This window comes from Engystomops pustulosus, chromosome 7 (genome assembly GCF_040894005.1).
Source record: "Engystomops pustulosus chromosome 7, aEngPut4.maternal, whole genome shotgun sequence".
NCBI lineage: Eukaryota > Metazoa > Chordata > Amphibia > Anura > Leptodactylidae > Engystomops > Engystomops pustulosus.
In genome coordinates, this window is record NC_092417.1 from 96,983,140 (window position 1) to 97,008,390 (window position 25,251).

Below are 25,251 nucleotides of genomic sequence, written 5' to 3' on the forward strand. Positions count from 1 at the left end.
CCGCTGATTACGGAATTGTTTGACTGTAATACCATCATGGGTATTAAAAGCGGTCTTCCACTCTCCCTAACGGATACGGATAAGATTATAGGCCCTTCGAAGGTCCAATTTGGACAAGTCACGCCTGTGGAACGACCTGGTGGTACCACGCCGCAGCTTGTCTAACCCGCTCTGGCGATAACCGGGTACCACTTAGACTCCGGTCCCAGGTAGTGGCTTGTGCCATCGTCCGCAGTGGTTCAGAGGATCCACAACCTCTAAGCCTGACAAACCTATATAAATTTGGTATCACTGTGATCATACCAACCCAAAGAATAAAGTAGACATGTCATCCGGGGGCACTCAGTGCAAGCCGTAAAATCCAAGCCCTCAAGAAAATGTTGCAAATGCGTTTTTTTGCAACTGCTTTTGGAATTTTTTTTCCTGCTTCACAGTACACGGCATGGAATAATAAATACCGTCACTAAGAAGGGCAATTTGTTACGCAGAAAACAAGCCCATAAACAGCTCTTTACTTTAGATCTTTACAAGTCTTTACATTTTTGAAGGTCGGGAGTAAAAAATGGAAATGCAAAAACAAAAAAGGGCCTGCTCATTCAGGGGTTAATCCATAAAGAGCGATGTTTTGGCATTACATGATCCTTCCCCAAAATGTCATATGTGTGTATATATGCTGTATATCTGTGTGTGTTGTATATACTGTATGTGTGTGTATATATACTGTATATCTGTGTGTGTTGTATGTACTGCATATGTGTATATATACTGTATATCTGTGTGTTTATTGTATAAACTAGATATGTGTGTATATATGCTGTATATCTGTGCGTACACGTGTATGAGTGTATAAATGATTGTGATTGTGTAAATATGTATGTGTACAAATATTTATGTATTTTTAATGGCGAAGGGGACCTGCCTGGAGGGTGATGAAAAGACCTGGAGCCATGTTATTCAACAGGTGTTTTATTAATGGCAAGTGCAGCAGTAAATAACAATATAATAGCCAAAGACATTTTACTATATAAAATTGCAATTTTTTAAAAAACATATGTATAGCAAATGTCATCGCTCTTGTCTATTTACCAGAATTTGTTTCTATGAATGTATACATGTACAACAATGTTTAATAAATTAATATATAATGTAGAGTCACTTATGGCAAAAGTGGCAATGTGGCCTAAGGCTACATTCACACGAACGTATGGGGAACATATATACGGCCAACGTATATATGTTGTATATACGTCCCTATAGACGGCAATGGGTGCACGGCGCCGTACGGGAGCGGGATGGTGGAGCACACGTGTGGCACCATACCGTTCCGTAGCCGGGAGAAAATAGGACATGTTCTATCTTTCCGTTTACCATATATTACTATGGAGTGTGGGGGGGGGGGGGGGAATCATCGGGACCGACTACGGTATGGTGGACACACACTGGGGCACATTTACTTACCCGGTCCTGTCGCGATCCCCGAGGTGCATTGTTCGAAAAGGATGAAGTCCAGGCGATTCACTAAGATCGGGAAACCCGACAGAAATGCGGTGTGCGGACCCTTCGTAAATGTGTCCCATTGTGTGAATGTAGCCTAAAGCAGATTTCTATCTCTCTAACTTGTCCTTGGAAAATTCTGTCTGTCAAATTGGTGAGAGATCTGTTTTGTCTTGCACTTGCATTTATGAATAGGTAACATAAATGGACTTTGTTTCTGTATTATGCGGTGTACCATATTGACCAACTAACATATGTTGACGTAGATATTGTAAAAAAAAAGTATGTTCATAGGAGATGCAGAGGTAGCAGTCGCACCACAGCCTTGGAGCCTTAGTTGGAACCAAACACCTCTTAGCATTTATGATGATACCACCAATATTAAAAATGGCAGGTGGGGGCCTTGTTAAAGGGGTTTTCCCATTTCAGCAAGTAATGGATATTGTTTGAATAAGGAAACGTTATACTAATTTCCAATATACTTTCAGTTATTATCTGCTCTCGGTTTTCTGGATCTCTGCTTGTTGTTCATCTATAGAAAGCTTCTATGTTTATTTCCAGAAACAAGTTATACACATGTGTGACCATTTCTGTCTATTGGAAGTAAACATAGAAGCTTTCTACACAATGACAAGAAGCAGAGATCTAGAAAACTGTAAGAAATTGATACAGGAAGTATATTGGAAAATTTTATTATTTTTCATCATACAAATAATAACATTAATTTTCCGGATTGGGAATACCCCTTTAAGAATTTTGTAGTTATGTCCAACTGCCAATTCTTTAAAGCTTTTGTTCTATTGTGACTGAGCACAACATATGGGGGCTCATTTACTAATACGGTTGCTGGAATTCACCAACGATAATGGACTGTGCCGCGATTCACTAAGATTGTGCGCCCGATATCCTGCATGTGTCGCTTCCCCGCTCAGGTCTGACAGAGTTCACCATCTTTTAAGTGGTGCAAGTAAGTCCCGCACTCGGTCCAAATCAGTTGGATCGTCCGACGGCACGCCGCCAATTTGTGTCCCATGGAAGCCAGCGCAGCTGTGCCAAATACCAATCATGTACGACACAATCTCAGCGCAGACACCTGTTAAATACCTGTCCAAGCCATCGATCACCGAAGATGAACAGTCCAACAAAAGTGCGATCCACGACCCTTAGTAAATGAGCCCCATGATGTGAAGTAAACGAAAACAGTTTTCCAAGAACCACATCTAAATAAATGCTATTAACCAGTTGTAAAAACAATCCATAAACTTTAGATTCCTTTAGACCATTAAGTTGCAGGTATAAAAACTTACAAGTTGTACTAAAAATGCATTCATCTTCATTACTTGCGTAGAAGTCAATAGGACTAGAGTCTTTTGGGGGTAAACTTCAGCTGTACTCTAAATGTTCTAGCCCAGAGACTATGATCGGGACTGCCAGAGAGTAATGTAGAAAATTGATGAAGAAAAAGATTGTTTTGTTGATTGGTGCACTAAGTGTAACCTATTGTATTCTGTTGACTCCCAAAATAAAATATACAAGCAGGGTCAATAAAAAGTCCAAGGCAAAGATTTGTATATAGTATTACATCTCCATCATTACATATTTTATTTCTTCTTTTTAAGATCCTCCAGTCTTTTTGATAGATCTTCAAAGTCTATATCCTCATATGGAGAAGGGTCCGTTGTTGGTGACAAACGGGCGGGGCTGACTGGTACAGATGGAAGCTTTGGTAATGGTAGGTTGTCATACTTCCCAGTGATATTTGTTCCTGGTTTGATGTTAGCACCTGCGAGGGGCAAGAATTGACGTCAAGTTCACAGATGTAGATTAATGGCTCAATGTTTAGTCAGGCTTAGGTAAAATTAAAGAATCTTTTTATTCCAGAATTGTAATTTCTTGTTTCTGATTACCCCGTCCAGATTAGAATTTGTTATCTGTCTAATAAAGATGCATGATACGATCAATGTGTGTAATATAGGAAATTGATTACTGAGTAAAACCACCATGCCTGCTCTGTCCGTCTTACTTTTATTTATACAATTCATGTTTATTCCACACATCACCACTTACTTGTTTTTCGAACCAACGACAGTGTTGGTCCAGCAAAAATTATTACGGTAATAACCTCTCATTATGTTAAAGGACATCTACCAGCGAGTACACTAGTCCTGTGTAGGGCACTGCAGTGCTCCCAATCTTTCATGATCATCTGTAATTATGGAGAAAATAAAGTTCTATACAGGCGGTCCCCTACTTAAGGACACCCAACTTACAGATGATCCCTAGTTACAGACGGACCCCTCTGCCAACTGCGACCCCCTGGTGAAGCTCTCTGGATGCTTTACTATAGTTCCAGACTGCAATGATCAGCTATAAAGTGTCGTATAAAGTGTTTATTGATAATCCTTGGTCCCATTACAGCAAAAAATTTAGAAACTCCAATTATCACTGGGGCAAAAAAATTTTTGGTCAGAATCCAAAATGATAAAATATACAGTTTCAACTTACGTAAAAATTCAACTTAAGAACAAACCTATGGAAGCCACCTTGTAGGTAACTGCCTGTATACACTCAAGTATAAGCCGACATTTTTGAGCATAATTTTTGTGCTGAAATAGCCCCACTCGGCTTATACTCGCGTATATATAAAAATAAAGAGTTTATTTAGGAGTCATGTCTGGCAATCCTGGGTGGGAGCAGAACATGAGCCAGCCAGCCTATGATTACTGGTACACGTGTTAGTTGTGAGGTGCACCTTGGGACAGGTTTGGCAATGGTGCTGGTGATGGTAGTGATGAAACACATCCTCCCTTAGTGGAGAGACAAGTGGCCTTAAAGGAAACCTACCACTTGTAGTGGCAGGTTTCCGATGAAAATACCGGGCACCAGCTCAGGGTGAGCTGGTGCCGGAGCTTATTTTAGTTAGTGTTTTAAACCGCGGTATCGCGGTTTAAAACACTTTTTAAACGTTGTAGCCGGCGCAGGCAGGTACGCGCTCGGCGCTTACCGTGCACGCGGCTACATAGGAAGTGAATGAGAGCCGCGTGCACGGTAAGCGCCGAGCGCGTACCTGCCTGCGCCGGCTATAACGTTTAAAAAGTGTTTTAAACCGCGATACCGCGGTTTAAAACACTAACTAAAATAAGCTCCGGCACCAGCTCACCCTGAGCTGGTGCCCGGTATTTTCATCGGAAACCTGCCACTACAAGTGGTAGGTTTCCTTTAAGACTAGGGAGGAGGTGGAACAGGCTGTGCCAACTGAAGCAGCATGTGGAGCCTTAGGTGTTTCTAGCTTTTTTTGGTGTCTCAGCCACCTGCATGTTTACTCTGCAGGTGCCTGGTCATATATGAGGTACTCAGATTGTTAAGGCTTTGGTATGCTCTATGGCCTAGTGGCACAGCGTGCATGTGACATGTGTCTTCTGCATTGTGTGAAAAAAATGCCACCTTGCAGACACCCTGTGGGAGGGCCTTTGTTTCCTGGGTCCCTGGGCTCAGGCAGTAGCTGTCAACGATGTGGCTACAGGCTTATCACTGCTTTCGCTAGTTCTGCCGGGTACCTTTGGCTTCCTGGCCAGAACCTCTTCCTCTGAAGCATCACTGCCTTCTACACTTATCAGGTCGAGTACCTCATCATCACCACTTGCTTCTTCTACCACCAAGCCCGTCTCCGTCTGCACATCACAGAAAGCCACAGCCGTTGTCAGTTGTGTTTCATTATCATCATAGGTCTCTACTAACAGTCCACCACCCCCTACATCCTCATTCTCCTATAAGAATTCTTGGGAATCTTGGAGCTTTATCTCTGCTCCTGGGGCCGGTGGATGGGCCATGGAATCACAGCTGGAAGAGCTTAACAGCATAACTGACTGCTAAAACAGCGTTGCTGTTTGAAGGGGGGTGAGGTGGACAACAATGCACTTCCAAGTGAGGATAATTGTGGCAAAAATAATCCCACGGACGTTGATACACTGTCTGCCCTGTTATTGAACTATGTATCAACTTTGTATGGTCTATTGGGGCCTAATAATCAGCCCTAGCTCATGTCAGAATGTCCACTATACACTTTGAACACCAGGGGGCATTATCCTATGCAAGTAAATTTCACAATTCCCAAATGGGCTTTTATATTAATGCTAAGGTGTCAAACACAGGTTTTTTTTTTAAATAATCTATTCATTAAATAAATAAATATAACAGTGAATTGAACATCAATTTGAAATAACTAATGTAGTAGAAGAAGAGAATATTCTTCTTAATCTTAGAGAAGTATGGAACTGGGTACAAAAAATATTCAGAACCCTTCACATTTTTTTTGCTCATTAATGTACACTTTGCACCCACCTTGACAGAAAAAAACTGAAATTTTTGCTAATTAATAACTAGAAAAACTAAAATATCACATGGTCAGAAATATTCAGACCCTGTGCTCAGTATTGAGTAGAAGCACATTTTGAGCTAGTACAGCCATGAGTCTTCTTGGGAATGATGCAACAAGTTTTTCAGACCCGGATTGGAGGAGGCTCTGGCTGGGTCAATCAGTAATGGTCACAGAGTTGTTCTGAAGCCACTGGTTTAGCTGTGTGCTTAGTGTCATTGTGTTGTTGGAAGGTGAAACTCCAGCCAGGTTTTCATTCAGGATATCTCTGTACTTGGCTCTTCAATTACAACCAGTCTGCCTGTCCCTCGTAAACCACCCCCATAGCATGATACTGCCACCACCACCATGTGTCACCGTTGGGATTGTATTTGTCAGGTGATGAGCAGTGCCTGGTTTTCTCCACACATACCGCTTAGATTTAAAGGAAACCTACCATTTAGAATGGCAGGGGTAAGCTGTAAGTACCGAGCACCAGCTCAGGGTGAGCTGGTGCCGGTGCTTACTTTCGTTAGTGTTATAAACCGCGGTATTGCGGTTTTAACACTTTTTAAACTTTAGAGCAGAAGGGGCTTCGGCGCTGCGCGGCCGTGCGCGCGCAACATCTCCGCTATTTCCTATGTAGGCGCGCGCACGATCGTGCGCACGCAGCGCTGAAGCCTCTTCTGCTCTAAAGTTTAAAAAGTGTTAAAACCGCGATACCGCGGTTTATAACACTAACGAAAGTAAGTACCGGCACCAGCCCACCCTGAGCTGGTGCTCGGTACTTACAGCTTACCCCTGCCATTCTAAGTGGTAGGTTTTCTTTAAGACTAAAAAATTCAATCTTCATCTCATCAAACCAGAGACTCTTATTTCCATAATCTGAAAGTCCATCATGTGTTTTTTTGAAAACTGTATGCGGCTTTCATATGTCTTGCACTGATGAGAGGCTTCCATCGGCACACCATGCCATAAAGCCCGACTGGTGGAGGCTGCAGTGATTGTTGACTCTGTGGAACTTTCTCCCATCTGCCTACTGCATCTCTGGAGCTCAGCTACATTGCGCTTCCTTACCTCTCTTGCCAAGGCTCCTTTCCCACGATTGCTTAGTTTGGCTGGATGGCCAGGTCGAGGAAGAGCTGTGGTCTTCCAAACCTTCTTCCATTTAAGGATAATGGAGGCCATTATTTAAGGAAATAGACAGCATTTGAGTTTAACCCCTTCCCACTCTCACAGTGACTTAGCACTCAGTGGCAGATATATGCGCCGCGGTGCTGATACCGCTCAGCTCTGGATCAGAGCCGAACCAGCATCGGGATACATGGGGTGCCGGCTAACAGCCGACATCCCAGTGTAACACCCGCGGTTGGAGTGGTTTCCAATCGCGGGTGTTTAACCCGTTAAATGCCGTGGTCAGCGTGACCGCGGAATTTAACATGCCTTCGGGGCCGCCGATCGTAGCTATGGCAGTCCTGGGGTCCGATCAGGTCCCCAGAGCTGCCTGTAGGCACTGCCTGAAAGATGGCGTCTCTGACGTCATGTTAAAGGCACAGTGTCAGCCTATGCATGTGCATAGGCTGACACTGCTAATACCCTACAATACATCAGTATTGCAGGATATTATCATGAACAAGCAATCAGATGTTTGCTTGTTCATGTCCCATGGTGGAACGAGTAAAAAAAAGTATTAAAAAAATGTTTTTCAATAAAAAAATAAAGTTAATAAAAATCTATAAAAATGCCCATAAGCCCCATAACATATGAACAGAGATATAACGCAAAAAACTGTCTAAATCATAACACAAACCCCACATATATAGTATCACCACATCTGTAACAACCCGTAGAATAAAAGTAAATAATTAATGAACACGCACGATGAACACCGCTAAAAAAACTGTTAAAAACTTGCCAAAAATGATGATTTTTTACCTATTGAATCCCACAAAAAAAATGCAATAAGATGTGAACAAAAGACACATGTACTCCAGAATTGATGATTTTCTTTTCCTGCCCTCAATTAAAGTTCCTAACCCCAACTCCAAAATGGTAACACTGGAAAAAGCATCTCATACCGCAAAATAAAATGCCAAATTTAATAGCCTGGCCAGTGTGAAAACTAAAATCCTGGCAGCTGCAGGGTGCTCCTTCCCTCCTCCGCCTCGATGTGCGCCCATAAAGCAAGTAACGGCCACATGTGGGGGGTCTCTGTACTCGGGAGAAATTACATAAATTGTAAGGTGGGTTTTCTCTTTTTATCTTTTGGAAATGTGTAAATTTTAGGGCTAAATGAACGTATAAGGGAACAATATGACCATTCTAAATTTCACCTCCATTTTGATTCAATTACTATGAAGATCTCAAGGGTTAACAATCTTCCTAAAAGCTATTTCTGATAGGTTGAGGGGTGCAGATTTGAAAATGGGTTGATACATAGGGGGTTTTTGATGTTAAATATGTAAAATTTCATTCAAAACTGTATTTATCACCAAAATAGTCAATTCTGAAAATACGGAAAACCGATATTCGATTTGTAAGCCGTGTGACATCAAAATAAATTATCCAGACATTTCAAAAATTATGAAAATGTGAAGTAGACATATGGGAAATGTTATTCAGCAACTTATTTAGGTGGTAAATCTATCTGTCTGAAAACGCAATGATTTCGAATTTCAAAAATGGCTAATTTTTCAAAAAAATTCTACAGTTTTTCTTTTTTTTTGTAAATAAACGCAAAATTTATCAGCCAAAATTTACAACTAACATGAAGTACAACATATGGGGGAAAAAACAATCTCAGAATCGTTTTGATAAGTAACAGTGTTCAAAAGTTATAACCATATAAAGAGACGCAGGTCAGAATCTAAAAATGAGGCTGAGCCTTAAGCTATAAACTGGCTGCGTCCTTAAGGGGTTAATATGTGTCACAGCAAAAGGGGCTGAATACTTATGACAAATTTTTCTTGTTTATTAAATTAGCAAAAATATCTACATTTCTGTTTTTTTCTGTGAAGATGAGGTGCAGAGTGTGCATTAATGAGCAAAAAAAAAAGAACTTTTTTTATCCAACCAATTGGCTGCAACGAAACAAAGAGTGAAAGATTTAAAGGAGTCTGAATACTTTCCGTACCCACTGTATGTTGCCGGCTTTGTTGTGAAGCATAAGTTTTCTAATTCTCATTCCTTTTCACATTTATTATCTGTGTAGCAATAGATAAATTTAGCAGGTATCATTAACAATCATCCTAACGGTGATGTCACACATGGCGTTTTGAACGCGTTTTTGGCCCGTTTTCTTAAGCAATCCATCAAAAAATGCATGCGTTAAAAAAATGTTTTTGACCTGTTTGAATTAAGATAATCGGTCAAACCTGTCAAAAATGGATGCGTTTTCAAAAAAATGCATGCGTTTTTCAAACAGGCATGTTTTTTTTTAACGCATGAGTTTTTTAACACATGCGTTTTTTAACAGACTGTTTAAAAACGGACCAAAAATGCGTTCAAAATGCCACGTGTGGCATCACCCTAAGCTTTTTCACAATGCCTCAGTCATTAGTAAGACTAAATTGGTTGAACTTACCATTATCCTGCGCAGGAAAAACCTGTGGGTCTGGTCCTGGGGGTTTCAGCTGATGAAACAAGAAAGCAAAATTACTTTGTATTCATGTGTTCAGTTATGTGGGTGAGGCTGTAAGGAGATTGAATTGAACACACATCTAAATATGCACATTTACTATACACTCAAACTATTAACGTCAGGGCATCAAGTTATAGTATGTGAATTACTATTTAATTGTATATGTAGCAGTTATTCCACAATTAGACTTCAGCAGGGACAATTCTTGTCAATTTGTGCTCCATGCTGGTGTGAATTGCCATATCTACCCTGTTATATGAAGAAACTGCACACTAAACACTCTGCATATCCTCCTTTAAAACACACAAGGTTGCACAGCCACAGAATCTCAGATGAAGCATATGCAATGATCTTATTAGAGACAAAAAGGTGTAAATTCCCCTATAATCCAAGCTCACCTGAAGAGAAATCCAGTCTCATGTACAATTAGGAAACACTCCTATAGGTATCTCTTAAAAGCTGACTGAAGTTACTACTTATGTGTGTTTAATCCTTCCACCATTCTTCAGTAGGCAGTCAAATACTCCAGTTAAGATACTCCTAGTAAGGTTGTACTTCCTAACATACCATTTTGACACTTACTAAACCATAGGATGTAGGAAAGCCTGGGGCAGGCGGTCTCCCTCTTGGAGGTGGTTGTATAAATGTACACTCCTCGTAGATTCCTACATCAGGTTGTGTTTCCTATAAAGTTACAAAACAGATAGTTATCTTAAAAAAAAAATCAATTAAAGTTACTATGTCAGTTTTCTGGTGCCTCCGATTAGGTGCAGAAGACCATTGTTGGCAGAGCTGGGTGGCATTCAGGGCTGGCCAGTGTAGAATGCCTTGGGCTGGAAGATTTTGTATAAATTGCTCCAGAAAATAATATTTCAATTCTGGCATATAGAACTTCCAGAAATAAGCAGAATTATGAAGAGTTCAGTCTTTTTCTCTTGGTAGTGGACAAATGGATTGGGACTTGTATAAGAGATTTAAGGTCTTCTTAAATCCTCACCACCACAAATGTGTATGGTAATTGTGGCCGTTAATGAAAAAAATATAATATTACAACAACTTGAAGGAAATCTACCATTTGGAAATGGAGATTCTGACCCACACATACCTGCACATAGGTGTAACTGATCCCAAATAATGCAGGAACGTATCTTGGTTAGGCACATAAACCGTCCGTTTTGTTATAAAATTGATTCTTAAATTCAACTAATCACCCACTCGACACTTCTGTCTGCATCATACAGGCTGATCCCTGCTTGGGCATTAGCATAATTGGGCAGACACGTAACGTGCTGTCCCTGCATTTCCCTATTCTCCCCAGAGGGCCGATGATTCAACCAAGCCCTCAGAAGCACTAGGGCATGCACATAGCAGGCTTGCGCAGCCACCAGCTCGCAAGGCGGAGGCATGAACTACCGCTGTAGTCTTGTGCTATCACAAGACTTTGGCGAGGAGACTGCTGTAGTATCGTGGCCGGATCACAGGGCGGCACCGCAACCTACCGCCGAAGTCTCGTACTTCGGCGAAGAAGACCGCTGAAGTCTCGCAGCCGGTTGGCAGGGCGCCTGCGCAAACTACTGCCAAAGTCTTGTACTATCGCAAGACCTCGGCGAGGAGACTCGCGATAGCACAAGACTTCAACGGTAGTTGAAGGGTGGGGGGAGGCGGGGATGGCATTCTGCGTGTGTCTGCCCAATTATGCTAATGCCTGAAATCGGCCTGTGTTTATGCACACATAAGCACCAAGTGGCTGATTAGCATAATATAAGAATCGATTTTATAATGAAACGCCTGATTTATGTGCTCAACAAAGATATGCTCTTGCATCATCTCAGCTACACCTATGTGCAGGTAGGGTGGGTCAGTATGACCATTTCCAAATGGTAGGTTTCCTTTAAAAGCATGTGTACATTAAAAAAGTATATATCAGCCATATAAGAATACTTACTGTTATCTGGGGATATGGACCTCGGGCATTGCTACTGAAATCACCTCCACCTCCTCCTCCTCCCCAGCCACCCGGCCCTCCTTTTTTATTGCTATTTGTAAAATTTGTGTGACCTCCATCAACTTCAAATCCAGAAGGTGCTTCAGCCTGGAAAAGAGATACTGCTTAGCCTCTGGTCATATTCCTCCCCTAAACATATGTTGTTATAACATCTATAAAAATTACAAACATATCTCCTATGGAGTATATTGTTAAAAAGTAAAATATGATCAGATCTGCTCACCATTACTCTTGCATCTGGCTCAAATTGTACATTATAATTTTTGGCAATCTCAATCAGGTATTTCTCCACCAGGATTTTTGGAGGTGCTTCTGGGCTTAATTTATGCATCAGCTGTGGAAAGAAGTTTTAATATATTATATATATATATATATATATATATGTATGTATATATATATATATATATATATATATATATTACACTCACCGGCCACTTTATTAGGTACACCTGTCCAACTGCTCGTTAACACTTAATTTCTAATCAGCCAATCACATGGGGCAACATGCATTTAGGCATGTAGACATGGTCAAGACAATCTCCTGCAGTTCAAACCGAGCATCGGTATGGGGAAGAAAGGTGATTTGAGTGCCTTTGAACGTGGCATGGTTGTTGGTGCCAGAAGGGCTGGTCTGAGTATTTCAGAAACTGCTGATCTACTGGGATTTTCACGCACAACCATCTCTAGGGTTTACAGAGAATGGTCCGAAAAAGAAAAAACATCCAGTGAGCGGCAGTTCTGTGGGCGGAAATGCCTTGTTGATGCCAGAGGTCAGAGGAGAATGGGCAGACTGGTTCGAGCTGATAGAAAGGCAACAGTGACTCAAATCGCCACCCGTTACAACCACGGTAGGCAGAAGAGCATCTCTGAACGCACAGTACGTCAAACTTTGAGGCAGGTGGGCTACAGCAGCAGAAGACCACACCGGGTGCCACTCCTTTCAGCTAAGAACAGGAAACTGAAGCTACAATTTGCACAAGCTCATCGAAATTGGACAGTAGAAGATTGGAAAAACGTTGCCTGGTCTGATGAGTCTCGATTTCTGCTGCGACATTCGGATGGTAGGGTCAGAATTTGGCGTCCACAACATGAAAGCATGGATCCATCCTGCCTTGTATCAACGGTTCAGGCTGGTGGTGGTGGTGTCATGGTGTGGGGAATATTTTCTTGGCACTCTTTGGGCCCCTTGGTACCAATTGAGCATCGTTGCAACGCCACAGCCTACCTGAGTATTGTTGCTGACCATGTCCATCCCTTTACGACCACAATGTACCCAACATCTGATGGCTACTTTCAGCAGGATAATGCGCCATGTCATAAAGCTGGAATCATCTCAGACTGGTTTCTTGAACATGACAATGAGTTCACTGTACTCAAATGGCCCCCACAGTCACCAGATCTCAATCCAATAGAGCATCTATTCTTTCTACACAGGGGCGGATTAACAGTACCCTGGGATTTATTAAATAAGGGTCCCCTTTCATCCTTTCATCTGTAACAGAACCCTAAAATTTCCTTGCAGTAAATCCGCAGTCTCATCCAGTTATCCAAACCCCAAAGAGCAGGGTTAACAAACTAAAAAGTTTACTATTCACAGGCAAAGTTTCAGATAATGCTACATTTAGACCACACAGTCTTAATAAAACATGAATGTCACCGAATAAGAGGATGTCTGAGAAGTTAACAGATGGTATTAGCACTAAGTAGCCGTTATCAATGTACTAGGCTAATGCACTTTGGCAGAATTACAGTTTCTCAAAGAAATTGGCCCACATTATTTTATAAATGTTTGCACCAGTTTTCTGTCTGACTTTGCACTCGAAAGAATGTGAAAACTACTTGCACATGTAAACAATTTGAACCGAAAGAGGGTGTTAGTGCTTAGTCGAACTGTGCGGCAGAATTTTGCAGCATGAACAAAGTGCAACAAAAAAATGGTGCTTACTTCCAGAGCAGTGCAGGGAGCGCCAGATTAATGAAGAATGTACACCACAATTCATGAATCTGTTGCACCCGTCAGTTTCCACTATTTTTGATCAATGTGGGCCTATGTGTACATCTAACTATATACACATACACGGGTGCCTGCCTATATTGCCCTAATGAGGATCCTCCATTGCACTGACATCACATGAATGAAAATCTGTGACGTGTGAACAAACTCATATGTTTGAGATTTTGTATATTCCAAGTTAGTTTTTAATATGGAAACTTCATTTTTCGGTTTTATTTTATGTGAATGACTTACTCTTTCACTGACTGTTCCAATCTGGTTTGTCCTACACAGGTTTCCATATTCTTTGCTGTATTTATGACAGAGTTGATTAGCCACCTGTAATTAGAATGAACAGTCTCAACCCAGTCCATTAAGCTGCTCATCTATTATAAATAGGCATTAAAGATTATTCTACAAATTAAGAAATGTCATAGTAATTGTTCTACTAAGATATAATTTATAATAAAAGTTATCATCGGCAATATTGATTGATACAATTTTGTTATATGTTCTGTTACACTTTAAAGAGGACCTGTCACCCATAAATTGAGCACTAGGAGCTGATTACTAAACTAAGCAGCTCCTAGTGTTTAAACAAACGCTGCAGTGTTAGAGTGATAGCGTTACCGGAAATCTCCAGTAACGGTATCTAACACTGTGGGGAAGTACAATGCAAACGTCGGACCGCTCACCGATGTCTACGGAGCGAGCGTGGTGGTCCGGGGAAGAGGCAGCGCCTCGGAATACGTCGGACAGCTTTGCGAGCAGTCCGATGATTACATTGTACTCTGCCGTAGTGTTAGATACCGTTATCAGAGGTTTCCAGTAACACTATCATTTTAACACTGCGGCGTTTCTTTAAGCACTAGGAGCTGCTTACTTTGGAGTGACAGGTCCTCTTTAAATTAATGACACTTTAAGCTCGTGTATTCCTCTCCTTAAAGGGAAAGTGTCACCAGGAGACCCATTTTTAGCACTTCCACAGTCCCCACAGAGCATAGTACATACACTGCCTAAGTGGTTTTGTTTTAAAAATAGGTTTTACAGAAAAAAAGATATGTTATATTGTACCTTTCATTAGCATCTGCTGTGTGACTAGGCAGTTGCCTTTTGGGAGGGGCTGGAAAGGAGCAGTTCCCCCCCACCTTTGGGAAATTGCTTCTCCATGTGACCTTTTCAAATATATGAAAACACCCATCACTGGGCTTAGCGACGCCCCCTGCTCCTCTACAGCCAATCCAGAGTGTGGGGAGTTATTCATATATTTGAAAAGGTCACATGTTTTCCAAGGGTGGGGGGGGAACTGCTCCTTTCCAGTCCCTCCCATTTGGCAACTGCCTAGTCACACAGAAGATGCTAATGAAAGGTATAATATAACATATCTTTTTTTCTGTAAAACCAATTTTTAATACAAAAACACTTTGGCAGTGTATGTACTATGCTCTGTGGGGACTGGGGGAGTGCTAAAAATGGGTCTCCTGGTGACAGGTTCCCTTTAAGTCTCTTAGGTCTATGATATTATCATATACCATATAATCCACATCACTTCTGCCACTGAAATATTCAGAACATTCAACATTTCAAGCACATAATTCACTCACTATGTGTAATTCTGAGACTTCTGTCAGACGTGGGGCAGCCCAGATCACAGTAGACACAGCTTCAGCCAGACCTGGATCCAGCTCCCTGCAAAGAGATAAAACTAGTCATGAGTCTACCATTTTTAGTCACACATCAGTTTTTTCTCAGCTTGGTATCTGTGGTTTAAGCTGCATTCACACAAACGTCAGGGAACGTACACATGCCCCCCATTGATGGCAATGGGCGCACAGAGTGATACGGTGCCGCACACGTGCGGCCTGAAGGTGGCAAATAATGGTCACAAGATAGCATTTGTGATTATTTCAGGGCTTGTACGCCACTGACATGGCGCAGAGGCCCTAATAAAAATCCCCCTCTATGTCTATGGCATCAGATGTTGGATGTGGATTCAGGCCACAATGACCTGATATATATTGAATTTTACATTGTAATTGCAGAGCCTTGTCAGTGGATTTTAGGCTACATTTGCATACCATCAGCTGTTTATGCACAAAGCATAAGATTGTAATGTGACATTACAACACGATTATGGTCAGTTTGGGGCCCACAAGTTAGCATTACTGTACCCTGAAAATTGGCAGAAATCTAACCCTGATGGATTTTTACTACACTCACTATTTTTAGTTGTAGGCGGCAGAATGACATTTGTGATCTAAATCACTGTGTTGCCATCAGGTTAGAGGACATTAAAGGAAACCTACCATCAGAAATCTACTTATTTAGCTAGATCTGATGGTAGGTGGCTAGTAACATGCTAAGCTCTAATCTATTTTTACCTAATCCTAAAATACTTCCTAAACTAAGCAACACTTTATTTAGCTAATAGTTATCGGCAGAGGCTACTGGGGCGTGGATTAGCTATTGCTCCCACTACCTGGAGAGGCTACTCCACGCCCTCTTCCAATAATTAGCATATTACTTAAATAAAGTATAGTTAAGTTTAGGAAGTATTTTAAGATTAGGTAAAAATAGATTAGGGTTTAGCATGTTACTAGCCACCTACCATTAGATCTACCTTTATAGGTACATTTCTGATGGTAGGTTCCCTTTAACCAGCATGCATTCTTAGTGTTTTTTTCTAACCTTACCTCATTGACTGAATCAATCCGAATCGAGCCAGAAGTAAGTCACAATACAGCTCTAGTATTTCCATAGCTTCCACCATATAATCTTCACGGATTATATGTTCCACCCGGATCCGGGCTCTCTCATCTTTTCGGGATGACAAATAGTCCGCAATCTCCTTCCGAGCTTTTAATGCAATTTCAGCTACATGGATAATAATGTTCAGTGATTATAGACATAATGGAACAACACGTTTTTAGAAATAGCACTTAAAAAGTGACACTTGCTAAACCCTTCTAAGGCCGGGGCCTTCTGATGCGTAAAGTGCACAGCAAAATTTTTTATTGGAATCACACAGATCTCCTCTAAAGTCATGTAAAGATTAGTCATATTTGCCTGAGATGAGCAAAGTTTACAGGCTGCAGGGGGAGTATCACTTCTGGCGCCCCTATCCTCCATTCCATTCTCCTCTTTCATAACACATCAGCTTTCATTCTTATTTTTTCAACTGATATGCTTTTTTGTTTTACCATGTAATGTCATATTCTGTATTTATTGTGGAACCTAAATAACATTTTTTACTCTGGGTCAATACTCATACAGCGATACAAAATTTATATGGTTTCTTTTAATGGCCAGGGGGTAACTCAAGGGGGTGGAGAGGGTGCAGTTGCAACAGGGCCAAGAGGCTTAGGAGACCCATAAGGTGTCACTTTCCCATATGAAAAGACTAGTGCTATAAACCATACATTATGGTCGGGGGCCTGGTACGGACTTTGCATCATCTTCAAGTTACGCCACTGTTAATGACCTTCAGTTGCATAATTAAATCCTTTTGGGGATTAAAACCTTTTCCATCATCACATTAACTTTTTTAATTTGTTGTCAATGTGGCTGTGTGAGGCTTTATTTTTTGCATAAAGGTCTGTAGTATTGATTTTTACACATTTTGGATACATATACCTTTTTTTGTTGTGTTTTTTTTTATACATTCTGTTATTATTTTGCCACACAAGGGAGCAGTGACAGGAGATCATTTGATCTGTTTTATAATGCATTGCACTACCTACATACAGGGCCGCATCTGCCATGAGGCAGGATGAAAATCTTGTTTCAGGCGGCAGATATCAGTGGCGGGAGAATGGTAGCCTTGATGATTTAGGAGGCAGCCGGTGACCTGTTCAATCACCCAGCAGAAGTTCCTGCTGCCTGATATCTGCTCCCCCTACATAGGTCATATACTATTTACTTAGGATCCTTTAAGCCAGTGATGGCGAACCTTTTAGAGACCGAGTGCCCAAACTACAACAAAGACCCGCTTATTTATCGCAAAGTGCCAACACAGAAATTTAATTTGTGATTTATACTCCCTTCTCTGTCACAGCTTTCATTGATACCAGCACCTGAGGACACCAATAAAGCAGAAAATAATCCCAGGTAGAGCTGTCACTTTAAAATAGCTCTGTGCACAGCAAGTCCTGGGCTGTCTGGGACTGCAGGAATATACCTGGAGTCATCTCTGGTGATGGCCTGAGTGCCCACAGAAAGGGCTCTGAGTGCCACCTCTGGCACCAGTGCCATAGGTTCGCCATCACTGCTTTAAGCTATCAGCCAATTAACCCCTCAAGCCACCATGACGTTTCCCAATGTTATGGGCAGCAGTGCATAGCTACTAAACATAAAAGCCTTCTACCATCCTACAGATACAAAAGAATTTTAAAAAATGTTGCCAACAACATGTTATATAATGATTTAAATTTACTTGATTTAATGATCTACTATAACACCAAAGCAGTGGAAAATTAACTTAACAGGTGGACTGACCATCAACGTTCAACTTCCAACAGATCTACCACGGTAACATGTATACCATTTAGATTACTAACTGCTTGTAAAGGAAAATAAGTGTTCACCTGTCACACCAGATGTTTAAACATGGCATGTTTATGATTGTCAACGTTGTTTCTCTGAACTGTAATGCTTTCTTTTTCTTTAAATAAAATGTATTAAAAAAAGTAAATATATAAATGTTGCCAACACAAAGCAGACATATGGTGAATGCTATTCATTAAGTTATTTTTGTGTTATGACTATTTGTTCAAAAATTATAAGAGTTCAAAGTTTAAAAAAGAGTAAATCTTTGCAAAGTTTTGCTATTTTTCATTTTTTTTCATAAATTCAAAATACATCACTCAAATGTTTCAAATAACATGAAGTTCAATGTGTCTCAAAATCAACTTGGCATATGTGGTATAAAGTGTTCCAAAGTTATTACAATTTAAATCGACACATGACATATTTGAAAAATCTGGCTGTGACTATAAGGTCAAAATAGGCTTAGTCTTTAAGGGGTTAACTGGCCGTAGAAGTCATGTGAGCTCCTCCTGTCCCAAGTGAAAGAGAGGAGCTTTTAGAGGTTTCTAGCCCTGTGTGATAGCAGGAGCCAAGCAGGGGCTTGTTTATACTCTACAGACCAGACCACTGGGGAAAAGAGGACAAATAACTGCCACTTATTCTGCCCATTTTCTTACTCTGTTTAGAGCTCTCCTCCCCCTCCATGTTAATGCAGGATATAACTGTAGGTCAGAGAAGAAGGGGAGCAGGCTGTGGCTGTGCTGCACCTCGGGTCTTGGAGTGAGCTGTATCCTCCACCTCCTGGTGCTTGCCTGCCAGCTTCTCCTTGACATTTTTTTAGAGTTAGTTATCCTTCGACCTGTTTTCTTCCCCTTATCTTGTTTTGGTTAGCAAGAAGCTTTTCAAGCCATTCTCTGTACATTTTGTAGCTGGGATAATATAAACATATCTGTGAACGGGGCCTCTGAGAAAACAGTGCACAATTTATGAACCTTTTCAGAGAATGTCCTGGTGAATTCATTATGGCCAATAGCATCTGAGCACCTTATCTTCTTGTCATTTCGATTTTTCTGTGTTTGATATTTGCGGCTGTGTGCTAATAAAGAGGGGAGTTTTTTCATGCATCTTCTAAGAGACTGGTGTGTCTTAGTTTGTGCTCTCATCCCGATACCGGGGAGCCATGAAAGGGTTAATATGAAAGCCACCTTTAAGGACTGTTTATCAGTGCCTGTAATGTATGTGAGGATAGCCCTTTTAAGGGCTAATCCTTTAATCTCCTTTATCTTTTTTATTCTTTACTTATGATAATTTGCTAATTTAACAAAGAGGCTACTGGGGCGTGGAGTAGCCGGAGCTGAGGCTACACAGCGCAGCTACTCCACACCCCAGAAGGCTATTTGATCCTCCCACCCAGATATCTTCAGTGTGCAGCTATGAGGAGCTGCGTACCGTGGTCCATGAAGCCGCTGGCTGCATGGTCTCGGGTCCGAAGCTGGAGCTACTGTACATACACAGAACTCCGGCTTCAAGGACGGGTGCGCGCAGCTCCTCATAGCTGGGTGCTGAATATATCTAGATCAAGGAGGAGGCATGCCTCAGATCCGGCTACTCCACGCCCCAGTAGCCTCCTTGGTAAATTAGCATATTAACACAATTAAAGATTAAAAAAGGGCTATCCTTACATACATTAGAGGCAACTACCATCAAATCTACCTTAATAGGTAAATCCATGGTGGTAGGTTTCCTTTAAATAGGCATGTGTATACAACGTATGGGGGGGGGGGGTCGGCGCCATTTGAATTTTCACCTCAGGCCACATAAAGGCTAGAATCAGCCCTGCCTACATTGTGGAGTGTATTATACTGTCAGTTTCTTACAAGCACCGCAGTGGACACCTGGTGTGCCTGTGATGTCACCCTGTAATCGCTGCTGGGATGGGTGGCCTCTGCAGCCACTTAGACACCGCAGTCCATATTTGAATGTGGAGTCTAGGGGGTTAAACACCCAGGAAAGTAGCTTTTCCAATCCTGGGTTTTGGGCCAACTCTGGCACAAGCAGGCCCTGATGTCCTGCCATCCTCTTCTGATTTGGCACCGTACAAAGTAAACTTTATGACCACTATAAAAAGCAAACTTTAGAAACACACCCCATATTTCATTGCAGTTCACTGAAACCCCTTCTAATGAAGTGCAATCTGTGATTCCATACTCACTTTTTTTCTTCTCCAGCAACTTCAGACGATTAATAGCAAGTCTCAGATTGACCCGCAGGCGCTCACCCTTGAACCCTGACTTCAACATGTTGGTCCTTCCTCTATGAAAAGAAAGCAAAGTTATTTTTCCAATCCTGTTTGTAAAAAGAAATCTTTGAAAAGCCTTTATACATCCATGGTTTTGTTAAAGTGAATAACTTTATGACTTTGGGTCATATGGTATCAGTTAGGTCAGATTGACTATTATACAACTATTGTTGTGGCTTTCTTGCTAGTATGTGTGACAATAATAAATGTGTTGTCCGTTTCTCTGGGGAGTTAAGTAGTGTACCTGGTTAAGAGGCCATAGTGAACAACAGGGACACTGTGTTTTTGTATATTTATTGCATATAGGCAGTGGTTAGCTGCTATTAAGATGATCTATTAAAAGATATCTTTGAATAAACCAGTAATAAATTGTGTGAATAACATAATTTCTGTTCATTATGTGACTTTATAGCAGAACTGTTATAGCTTCCCATAGCAATCAACCAGAACTCAGATTTCATAATCCCATAGCGGTTTATAAAATTAAAGCTGAGCTCTTATTTCTTTTCCATGGGCAACTAGAACAGTTTTACCCTTCTGATAAATCTCCCCCATAGTCTTTAATCATATAGTCTATTTTCTAGCAGTTTTCCCCTCTGAATGTTCAATTTTTAATTTGCAGTTTTCTCTGAACTGGTGGGCGGAGACCTAATTGTTGTGACTCAATGCTCCCCTTCACCTCTCCAAAGAGCTTCTATGTTATGTGATACCCCCATTAGCTTCTATCTGTCTTGCAAGAAGCTAATTTTATCTGGGAAATAATAGCAAGTGGAGAAGCAAGTATTTTGTATACAGATGTATAAAAATGTGTTGGTCATTAATTAATTGAATTAATTGTTTCTTTGACTTTGTTTCTTGTTTCTTTGACTGTGGTGAGAGATTCTGTGAAGTTTGTCTTGTTCTTGTATTCACTCACCACTATCCTGCCTGTTCCCTTTGTCTGTGTTTATTTTTTTAGTGAGTGATTCTTGGACCTGCTCTGGTTGTTAACCATTATTCCTATCCTCTCTATTGCCCTTCTTCCTCCATTTAGTCTCAGTTGTGTGTTTGTGTGCATGCTGGGATTGCTAATTCGCCAAGTTTTTACTTGCAGCAATTGTTTTGTTAGGGTGGGGGCAAATTTAGTACACCAAACACTATTCTCCTTTAGTCCTTTTCCCAACTATCTGGATAGGTCTTCATGTTCAGAGACAGAGAAGTTGTTGGGTCCGGAGCTATCCCGGGTAAGCTGACCATCACCTGCAGGCAGTGACTAGCTTAGCCTTAGAGTAAGGGACAGTTTTCCCTTTCCTGTTTCCCTAGTTCTTGCAGCTCTCTTTCTACGGTGTCCTGCTTCCTTGTAAATTATGACACAATTCTTATGTGCTGAAGACATTTTATGATTCCTCTCCTTGTCACACAATACTCTTCAAATGCTGATTATATTACTTTGTGAATGAGTGGAAGAAGCGTGGTGATATGCTACATACATAGTTGACCTGTCAAAGTTTGATCTGCTTTTGTTTTAGGATGGACAACCTATTTTTCGCAAATATACATTGATTGCATAGGACCGAAACCCAATAATTGAACTTGTTACTAATGCCTATTTCCTAGACTCTAGAGCAGTGTTGGCGAACCTTTTAGCAGCTGAGTGCCCAAACTGTAACCCAAAACCCTGCTTATTTATCGCAACAAAAAATTAAAGCAGTAACTTATTGTTCCCTGTACCACAATTTTCAATCATATTGGCCTCCTGAGGACAGCAACACAGTAGAAAGATGGAAAAGTTTCATAATTTTAGCTTCTTTCCAGTTCCCCTCTGTACATAGAGAATCTTGGGGCCAGCAGGAGGTCCTCCAAAAATAATTCAACCCTGTCTAATTCTCCCTCTTCCTACAGTCCCAAGTAGCGAAGTAAGTATCAAAATATGACTGAAAGCAGCATCTTTTAAGTTGCTTGGAACTGCAGGAAGATTCTTTGAGTCCTGTCTGGTGTGCTTGGGCGATGGTCCAGGTGCCCACAAAAAAGGCTCAGAGTGGCACCTCTGGCACCCATGCCATAGGTTCGCCACCACTGCTCTAGAGGTTGACAGAGGGAAAAAAGGCTGCACCTCCCACATCACCCCAATTCCTGTTCCTATCTTTTGTTTTCTTAGCTGCAAAATAGGTCATAGCTAGTGCTTTAAAGAGCCTAAAGTCTCATTTGGAGAGGTCAAATCCATATTAATCACCTTTTTTAATTAACAAAGACTTTCTAGTATCCTGATTACTGTATCATTTTACAAATGTACAGAGCCAGCTCTTATGACAATCTCTTGCTCTTTGACTGCTATAACCTTCCCTCTCTATTCCTCGACTTCCCGGACTAGCCAGCATTTCTTTCTTAAGTTTTAGTGACTTACTCTTAACTAGTTTTCGATCACCACATATTGTTTTTACAACCTTGTTCCGCATTGTTCCTGGAACTGCCCCTGTGTGCAACAAGTTGAAGGAGTGTCTATTTATCTCTAGTGGAAAAAATAATTGCATTTCTTATTTGCATTCAGGAAAGCAATGAAGCAAGACTTTGTTTATGTGTCAGTTTCTACCAGCTCATTATAATGTGAAACTCTGAACTCATGTCAATGATAAGACTGAGGCTAGTGGCCTGAAACCAGAAAGACCAGTGTGTGGCTCGTCATCTGGAAATCAGCCGTCATGAACAACAACGCTCCTGTGAAATCAGACACCGCTACCACTTGTTTGTATAGTCCAGGAAAAGCTTTGAATCTTCACCTGTACTAGTCATTTTATCATTAGAAGCAAACACTAAAAAAGAATCAATGTTTTTATCTATATCTAATTCTGAAACAACAGCGTTCCAGCCAATATGGTTCTTATGAAATCAATCAGGTCATTTTTACATACGTCTTACTTGTCAAAGTGATATCTCAGAAATTTTGATTTATGTATTAGGAGTGCTGGGACTCTTATACTAAAAGAAAGTAACAGAAGTGCCCAGCCGAGCAGTGGACCCCTTGTTTCTTTTGGAGAATCGGATATGTTATGTACAGAATTATAGACAGTCAATTGGCAAACTTCCTATAGTTAATTCTATGGTAACACCTTCTATTTCTATAGTATTTTTGCTCTTTTCTATTTGCTATATTTTTTTTAGTTCCAATGTAATAGTACACTCCTAAGGTATACATTTAAATAATACTATTCTATGGATAAGTTGGTGAATCTGTTGAACACAAAGTATTAGTAACTTGCAGTTTTTCATAATTTATCAGTTTTATTCATTTAAGTACCAAACAGACATTTTATCAACATATATATTGAAACTATAGTGCAAATACGATTAAAACAGATTCAAAGAAACAAAGTCATTTACTGTAAAATTATATACTTACAATTAATTACACTACAAGGCAATCTACGGTATTATTTTAACTGTATAGTGAAAGCAAAAACATATATGGTAATCACCCGCACCAACACAATCACAAATGCTTTTCTATACTGTAATGGATGGAAGAATGAAATATACAGGTGTTAGTATGGAAGACTTTTACCTGAGCCTTCTCCTGGCAGCAGCAGAGGACAGAGGCAGGCGTCAGGAAGTAGTCCAGGCACTGAGCAGTCTGACAGGATATTTCAGTCTATTTACTGAAACGCAGAGAGAGGCACGTGTTCTGTACGGTGATGTCATTGCTGGGTGGGGATCATGTGATTTGTATGACCACATTGTACCATACCTTACCTGGGTGTGGTGCTATAGTACATGCTTAGCATAGCCTATTTGGAGCATCAGAAACAACTTTTTAATTTTTCTGTGTACAGAGCTGTGTGAGGGCTCATTTTTTGCATAACAAATGTTACTTTTCAATGACCTTATTTATTATTCCATGTTGTGTACAGGGAAGCTGGAAAATAAATTCCAAATTTGGTAGAATTGGCAAAAAAAATGTGTCACTTTCTTCATTTTTGCGACTTTCACCGTGCGCTACCTTATTCTTTGGTTTGTTACGATCCCGTTGATACCAATTTTATATAGGTTTTATTGCTTTTTAATACATTTTCAAAAATTACAACAATGGCTGGCCCAGATTTAATAAAGCTCTTGCTAGTTTTCTGTCTGACTTTGCATGCCAGATTCATGAAAACGTGCGTCACAAATGCTGAATCTTGTTGGTGCACTCTGCCGGAGCAGTACAGGGAGCATCAGATTCATGAAGAATGAGCGCCAGATGCAGCATTAGCAGCTCATGTTCTTTGCACTTTTATAGTAAAAGTTCACAACTTTGTTAAGCATATTACTCCTTTTTTATAACATATGACCAAATTGGCATATTTGTAAGTATAATACACTGGGGGAGATGTATTAATGTGCTGGTCTTTAGACCAGTGCAGAGTAGAACTAGACAGGTTTCTGCTGCACCAGATGAATCATTGGTGCACATTTACTTATATCCAGTTTAATAATAATAATAATAATAATTCTTTTATATAGCGCTCACAGTTTTTCCAGCGCTGCACATAGCTTGTCAAATCAGTCACTGTCCCCATAGGGCTCACAATGTAATCAACTTACCAATATGTGTGGAAGGAAACCAGAAGACCCACAGGAAACCCACGCAAACACAGATTACTTGTGTAGTGGGCAGAGGGCGCCAGATTCAGGATTTCTGGTGCAGATTCTTCATGAATCTGGCAACATCTGCACTGCTCCACCAGAGTGCACTTTTTTTTATGCAACTTTAACAGGTATGCAAAACAATTCTTATGGAGTTTGCATGTTAAATCTGGTGCACGGTCTGACTGAGCACCAAAACGTGTAAAAATTTATGTTGCATCGCATAGTGTATAGTGCAGCGGCACCACAAAATAATTGCATGCAACACTAATGTAGTACAGACACTTCTAAAATACATGTGAAAGCAGTTTGCACTAGAAAGAACTTGCAAAGTCTGACAGAA

The 25,251-nt window shown here is 40.8% G+C and overlaps 1 protein-coding gene across 6 annotated transcripts; it reads right to left on the minus strand.

The window, feature by feature from the left end:
• Positions 1 to 966: 966 nt before the first annotated feature.
• Positions 967 to 23,952, minus strand: LOC140070616 (IST1 homolog). 6 transcript variants are annotated; one of them, XM_072117319.1, is made up of 11 exons: positions 23,848 to 23,952; positions 20,223 to 20,323; positions 16,180 to 16,360; positions 15,091 to 15,175; positions 13,742 to 13,825; positions 11,717 to 11,827; positions 11,434 to 11,580; positions 10,071 to 10,172; positions 9,432 to 9,480; positions 8,982 to 9,051; positions 3,141 to 3,277 (listed from the first exon to the last, which is right to left on the minus strand). In XM_072117319.1, exons 2-10 carry the CDS (start codon positions 20,308 to 20,310, stop codon positions 9,029 to 9,031), a joined length of 870 nt encoding a protein of 289 aa, XP_071973420.1. In that variant the 5' UTR covers positions 20,311 to 20,323; positions 23,848 to 23,952; the 3' UTR covers positions 3,141 to 3,277; positions 8,982 to 9,028. The 6 variants fall into 6 exon arrangements, with proteins under 6 accessions (XP_071973417.1, XP_071973415.1, XP_071973418.1 ...); XM_072117318.1 differs by having other exon boundaries at positions 10,056 to 10,172; XM_072117316.1 differs by lacking the exon at positions 8,982 to 9,051 and having other exon boundaries at positions 967 to 3,277.
• Between the last annotated feature and the right edge of the window lie 1,299 nt (positions 23,953 to 25,251).

Bases quoted from the DNA above. Each gene is read 5' to 3' on its own strand.
- LOC140070616 (XM_072117314.1), bottom strand. From the start codon at position 20,310: ATGTTGAAGTCAGGGTTCAAGGGTGAGCGCCTGCGGGTCAATCTGAGA. The intron at 15,176-16,179 runs GTAAGGTTAGAA...ATCTCTTTGCAG, and splicing joins GGATTGATTCAGTCAATGAG to GGAGCTGGATCCAGGTCTGG. The intron at 3,278-9,431 runs GTAAGTTCAACC...TGCCCCTCGCAG, and splicing joins TTTTCCTGCGCAGGATAATG to GTGCTAACATCAAACCAGGA.